Source organism: Crotalus tigris, unplaced genomic scaffold (genome assembly GCF_016545835.1).
Source record: "Crotalus tigris isolate CLP2741 ecotype Arizona unplaced genomic scaffold, ASM1654583v1 scf7180000023723.778456, whole genome shotgun sequence".
Classification (NCBI taxonomy): domain Eukaryota; kingdom Metazoa; phylum Chordata; class Lepidosauria; order Squamata; family Viperidae; genus Crotalus; species Crotalus tigris.
In genome coordinates, this window is record NW_024100141.1 from 432,148 (window position 1) to 438,956 (window position 6,809).

The 6,809-nt window shown below is 45.7% G+C and overlaps 1 protein-coding gene across 3 annotated transcripts; it reads left to right on the forward strand.

Annotated features, from left to right (window-relative positions):
- On the forward strand, positions 1–6,507 carry CUNH17orf97 (chromosome unknown C17orf97 homolog). 3 transcript variants are annotated; one of them, XM_039321255.1, is made up of 3 exons: positions 1–151; positions 2,889–3,058; positions 5,839–6,507. In XM_039321255.1, the coding sequence occupies exons 2-3, from the start codon at positions 2,920–2,922 to the stop codon at positions 6,351–6,353; spliced, it is 654 nt and encodes a 217-aa protein (XP_039177189.1). In that variant the 5' UTR covers positions 1–151; positions 2,889–2,919; the 3' UTR covers positions 6,354–6,507. The 3 variants fall into 3 exon arrangements, with proteins under 3 accessions (XP_039177189.1, XP_039177190.1, XP_039177188.1); XM_039321256.1 differs by having other exon boundaries at positions 43–151; positions 2,884–3,058; XM_039321254.1 differs by lacking the exon at positions 1–151 and having other exon boundaries at positions 2,512–3,058.
- The last annotated feature ends 302 nt before the right edge of the window (positions 6,508–6,809 follow it).

Genomic DNA, 6,809 nt, shown 5'->3' on the forward strand with positions numbered 1-6,809 from the left:
AGGGCGGTGTCCAAGCGGGACGCAGCACCGTTGCCGTGGAGACGCGTCGCCCTGGACACGCGCCGACTCACCGACAGGCGGCGAGGAGCGCTGCGCCGGCGGAGCCCAGAGGAGGGGGAGAGGGGGCGCCCGCCCCACCCCGCGCGTGTTTGTAATTCCCACGGGGGGGGAGTGGGAGTGGGGGGGATCCCGGGGAGACCCGGAGGGGGAGGGGTGGTCCCCGAAATCTTCAAGGGAGGGAAGATTACAAAAGTAATCCAATAATGAATCTGTAATCAATTTTAGCAAATAAGTAACAAATCAATTGTTAGGAACAATATTATTAATGCTGTATAACCGAATCTATTGGATCCTTAAGGTAGAGATTAGTCATTCGGATTAATTTTAAATGTATAACCGAATCCATTTTTTATCTTAAGATAGAGATGAGTCATTAGGATTAATTTTAAATGTTTTATATATAAAAAAAACATTTAAAATTAATCCTAATGACTCATCTCGATCATAAGGATCAAATGGATTCGGTTATACATTTTAAAACTGCACAATAGCCAAGCTCTGTGGGCAGCTTGTAATGGCAGGAAGGAAAGAAAAGGAGGGAGGGAGGAAGAAAAGAAGGAAGGGAGAAAGTGAATGGAGGAAGGAGAGAAGGAAAGAAAAGGAGGGAGGGAGGGAGGAAGAAGGAGAGGGAAGAAGAAAAGAAGGAAGGGGAAAATGAATGGAGGAAGAAGAGAAGGAAGGAAGGAAAGAAGGAGGGAGGGAGGGAGAAGGAGAGGGAGGAAGAAAAGAAGGAAGGGGGAAAATGAATGGAGGAAGAAGAGAAGGAAGGAAGGAAGGAAAGAAAAGGAGGGAGGGAGGGAGAAGGAGAGGGAGGAAGAAAAGAAGGAAGGGAGAAAGTGAATGGAGGAAGGAGAGAAGGAAAGAAAAGGAGGGAGGGAGGGAGGAAGAAGGAGAGGGAAGAAGAAAAGAAGGAAGGGGAAAATGAATGGAGGAAGAAGAGAAGGAAGGAAGGAAAGAAGGAGGGAGGGAGGGAGAAGGAGAGGGAGGAAGAAGAGGAAGGGGGAAAATGAATGGAGGAAGAAGAGAAGGAAGGAAGGAAGGAAAGAAAAGGAGGGAGGGAGGGAGGAGAGGGAGGAAGAAAAGAAAGAAGGGGGAAAATGAATGGAGGAAGAAGAGAAGGAAGGAAGGAAAGAAGGAGGGAGGGAGGGAGAAGGAGAGGGAGGAAGAAAAGAAGGAAGGGGGAAAATGAATGGAGGAAGAAGAGAAGGAAGGAAGGAAGGAAAGAAAAGGAGGGAGGGAGGGAGGAGAGGGAGGAAGAAAAGAAGGAAGGGGGAAAATGAATGGAGGAAGAAGAGAAGGAAGGAAGGAAGGAAAGAAAAGGAGGGAGGGAGGGAGAAGGAGAGGGAGGAAGAAAAGAAGGAAGGGAGAAAGTGAATGGAGGAAGGAGAGAAGGAAGGAAAGAAGGAAAGAAAAGGAGGGAGGGAGGAAGAAGAGGGAGAAAGAAAAGAAGGAAGAGGGAAAATGAATGGAGGAAGGAGAGAAGGAAAGAAAAGGAGGGAGGGAGGGGGAAAGGAAGGAAGGAAAATGGGAGGCAGGGAGAAATAGAGCGAGAGGATAAATGGAAAGAGGAACGGAAGGAAGGAAAGAAAGGAAAATAGAAAAAAGAAAGGAAAAAGTAAGGAAATCTATAAAGGAAAAAGGAGTTAAAACCTACCCAGGAAAACCCAATAAAAAACAGAATAAGGACACCACACAAGCATTTAAAAGCTAAAACTTTTAAAAAGTTAAACGTGCATTAAAATGCAATTTAAAAAAAAAAGCTTGGGGAAATTTAAAAGTCTTAACCTGAAAGGGTGCTAAGCAGCCTCTCTGGGGAGGAACAGCCATCCAGGGTCCTTAGCCCCATTCAGCTGCGGTGAATAGCTGCTGACTGTCAAAGCAGCTGAAATTTTCAGGTGTTTCTAAGGTAGCCCCCCCTGCTCCCCCCCAGGTGGATTCAGGAAAAAAGGGGGACCTTCCAGAGCAGTGGTTCTCAACCTGTGGGTCGGGACCCCATTTGGGGTCGAATGACCATTTCACAGGGGTCACCAAACCATGCTGTCCGCCATTTTTTTCCCTTTTCCCTAGCTGTCCTATTCCCTCTTATTGGTGGCCACACCCACTTGGGGGTCACCACAAAATGGGGAACTGTATTATGGGGTCACGGCATTAGAAAGGTTGAGAATCACTGTTCCAGAGGAAATGGGAGGGAAAGACAGGGAGTCCTTACAGGAAACCCTGCAGAAAACAATCAGCAACTGGGGAGGCAATGGAGAGCAATTTGCACAAAAGGGGAACATTATTAATGATTATTATTATGATCCGTGGCATGGTCAGCCAGATGTTCAGACTGGATTTGGCATTTTTGGCAGCTGTTGATGTTTAATAATATTAAACCAGTTCCAAGCAAAGCTGCCTTTTGCAATTGACTGATGGAAAGAAGGGAAGGGAGGGAGGGAGGGAAAGAAAGAAGAAAAGAAAGAAAGAAAGAAAGAAAGAAAGAAAGAAAGAAAGAGAAAGAAAGAAAGAAAAAGAAAGAAACCCTCCTGCGATAATACCTTTAAATATCATCAAATATCCACATCTGCCAAACTCAGGTCCTTGGAAAGGACTTGAGACCGGGACAAAAATGCCAAAACATCTGGCTGACGGCAGTGAACCATAATAATAAATCATAGCAACAGGGAGAATGTCATTTAGTTGGTAGTTACCCAGTCTGCGTTAGTTACTCCGTTCTTTTGCTATTTTAACCCACGAGCTCGTTTCTTTAAAGCGTGGGGCTGCCGCGCCAGAGTTGTGAGAAAGTACAATAACCACACATCTGTCCTGGTGTTTTGTCTTGAGTTCAGGTTCAGCGGCCCACCAGGGCTTCCTAGAAGGATGGAGACAGGCCGGCAGGATGCCATGTCTGATGGGGAGGGAGCGAAGGGCAGCAAGCTGGCAGCCAAATTGCCCCCGACGCCCGTCAAGGAGAAAGCCAGCAAGAAAAAGAAGAAAAAGAATAAAGTTCCAGGTCACGGTGGGTAGCTATATAAAATCCAACTGACATTTCAGAGCTTCTAAGTCAGGCCAAGCCATTATAGTAGTCTTCCGATATCTTAAGGGGCTGCCCCAAAGAAGAGGGAGTCAAGCTATTTTCCAAAGCACCTGAAGGCAGGACAAGAAGCAACGGATGGAAACTAATCAAGGAGAGAAGCAACCTGGAACTAAGGAGAAACTTCCTGACAGTTAGAACTATTAACCAGTGGAACAACCTGCCTCCAGAAGTGGTGAATGCTCCAATACTGGAAGTTTTTAAGAAGAGACTGGATAACCATTTGTCTAAAATGGTATAGGGTTTCCTGCCTGAGCAGGGGGCTGGACTAGAAGACCTCAAAGGTCCCTTCCAACTCTATTATTGTTATTGTTATTGAAGGGAGCATTAGCAATCCCATTTTTTAGCTCGACAACCTCCAGGACCGCGCAGAGTCGGTGGCTGCACTATAGCTGCATGGCAGGAACAGGTAGGCCGTGACTTACGACCAAGGTTGAGCCCAAACTTTCCACTGCTAAGCCAACACTTGTGAGTTTTGCCCCATTTTATGACCTTTCTTGCCAGAGTTGTTAAATGAATCACTGCAGTTGTCAAGTTAGTAACACGGTTGTTAAGTGTATCGGGCTTCCCTGTTGATTTTGCTTGTCCGAAGGTCGCAAAAGGGGGAATCACGTGACTTTGGGACTCTGCGACCGTCATAAATATGAGTCAGTTGCCAAGCGTATAAGTTTTGATCATGTGACCATGGGGATATTACAGTGGTTGTAATTGTGAAAAACAGTCAAGTCACTTTTCTCAGCACCGTTGTAACTTCAAACGGTCACTAAACGAACGGTTTTAAGTCGAGAACTACCTGTAATTCAATAATCAGGGACTGGGAGAAATTTATCATGGAAGCTCACAGACCCATCCCTTCGGCATGACAAGGATGGTCTGAAGGGATTCCTGTGGGCTCTGGAAACTGATGGTTCGCACTGCTGATAAGGGAAATGGATACCTAGAAATACAGGTACTCCTCCACTTATGACCACAATTGAACCCAAAATTTATATTGCTAAGCAGGACAGTTTGTTAAGATATTTAACAATTTAGTAGCTGGAGCAGTGGGGTTGTGCGGTGAGCCAGAACACAAAGTTGTGGTTGATTGTTTGGAGGGTGCTGGCTCCTGTATGAGGCAATCTGCACTGTGATTGGTTCCTGTGGGTGTGGAGGAGGAGTTTCCCTTTTTCCCGCCTTTTTCTTCTGTGCCCTTTGGTGCTTGTTGATTTACCTCACGAGGCTTCTCCTGGGTTGATTTACCTCATGATGCCCATTTGCCTGACTAGTTTGCTGTACGTGTAGATGTAAAATATATTTATTTATATAAAGTTAACAAGTTTATGTCAGCATCTCTGACTCCATTTGGACACCTGCTGTGCAATTTCCCTGACAGTTTAGAGACCAGAGAAGGTCCCTTCCAAAAGAATAGTAGGAGTCACATCCCTGAGGCAAAAAGATTCACTCATCTTTATACATTGTGGAAAGGAGAGGAAAATGAGGGATGCACATATATTCATAAGTAATAATCTGATAGATCTCAGGTTACTTCCTATTCGTCTGTTACCAACTGTGAACAACTGTCTCTAAGCTAACTTAGTTAACTTAGTTAGCTTAATATTTGCATCTTGTAGTTGATTGATTGGGGAGTGCTGGCTCCTGCCTGAGGCAATCTGCGCTGTGATTGGTTGCTGTGGGTGTGAAGGGGGAGGTTCTCTTTTTTCCCACCTTTTTCTTCTGTGCACCCTTTTGTGCTCTGATTTACCTCATGATGCTTTTATGTCAATTTTCCTCATGATGCTCCTGCTTGCCCGACTATCTTGTTTGCTATATATATTGATGTAACTTATACTTATTTATATAAAACTACAAGTTGGTGTCAGGTAGTCCTCAACGTATAGCCTTTTGTTTAGGGACCATTACAGCAGCGCTGAATAAAGTCACCTACAACCAGTCCTCACAATCATTGCAGCATCCACAAAGAAGAGGGGGTCAACCCTATTCTCCAAAGCACCAGAAGGCAAGACAAGAAACAATGGAGGGAAACTAATCAAGGAGAGAAGCAACCTAGAACTAAGGAGGAATTCCCTGACAGTCAGAACAATTAATCAGTGAAACGGCTTGCCTCCAGAAGAAGTTGTGGGTACTCCATCATTGGAAGTTTTTAAGCAGAGATTAGACCATCATTTGTCTGAAATGGTATAGTTTTTCCTGCCTGAGCAGGGGGTTGGACTAAAAGACCTCCAAAGTCCTTCCAGCTCTATTCAGATTGATTGATTGATCCTAGGGTCACTTGATCACAATTCAGGTGCTTGGCAACTGGCATATGTTTACAACAAGTGCAATGTCCCAGGGTCACATAATCACCATTTGCGACCTTCCCAGTCAGCTTCTGACAAGCAAGGTCAATGGGGGAAGCCAGATTTGCTTAAGGATCACATGATTCACTCAAGAAGTGCAGTTCTTTCTTTCTTTGTGTCAGAAACCCCTATGAATTATAGACACATAACATTCAACACTGAGCGAATAAAACAAAATAAAACTACGGCGGCGATTTTCTTAACAACCAGGCCCGAAAAGGTAAAATTGGGCACGACTGACTTAATATCTCCCTTACTTAGCAACGGGAATTCTGGTCCCACTTGCGGTCGTAAGTCGAGACCCCCTCTCCTGTCAAAATTCACAATTACTCCCAATCGCTTCTGATTTTATTTTATTTTTTAAAACAGACAACCATTCCAGCCAGGTCAAGAAAAAATCCATCTTTGCCATATTTCCTCTCGATCTGCTCCAGCGCTGGAAGTGCGACGGGGCCCCGCAGGAAGGCCATAGCAAGCGAGGTTCGGGCAAAGCCACCAGGAACTCGCTCTTGGCCTGCTCGTCGGCCACATCAGTCTCGACCCCAGGAGAGGCCTCCCTGCCCAACGAAAGCCTCCGCTGGGACGGCGTTCTGGAAGACCCCAAAGCGGAAGAAGAAAGGCTATACAACTACCGGCTGAGCCGAAGAAAACGCTACGGCGAGTTCTTGCAGCAAAACCCACTGCTGGGTTCGCCCTTTCCATGCCAGCAGTTGCCTGGTCTGGACAAAGTCACCGAGGCGGAGAAGGAGCGTTCCTTACACAACAGTCACTCCTCCTCCCTTATGGCCAAAACCAAAAGGCGTCCAAATTCGAAGCAGGGCAGCAAAACCTCAAAGAGGCAGCCGACGGCGTTGCCGTCCAGTAAATCTCAGGGAGGCCTGTGATTGGAGCACGATTTTTATTTTTTTTACAGCCAAATCACGAGATCAGAATTATTATTATTATTATTTTGCCTGAGGGTCTAACAATGATCTCGATGTGTTTTTCAGTTTTTTGCAAATTCTGTGTGAGGTAATAAAATGCTGTGCTTGACAGTGGCACCCGCCTGTGTTTGCATAAGCTGTACGCAAGGGGAGGAGGGGAGCGTGTGAAAGCTGCACAAAGGGGACATTCTTCCGAGGTGTGTTCAGGATGGCAAACACGTTGACACAACCTGCACTCTCAACAAAAATGTATTTGCATAAATAGGGCAGGAGATAAGATCCAAGGGCGCAGGTGCATATATATATATTTCAAAAATGCAAATACTTCCTGGAATGATTGCATAGGTCAGGGGTGTCAAACTCAATTTCATTGAGGGCCACATCAGCATTGCGGTTGCCCTTGGGGGGGTTGTGGCC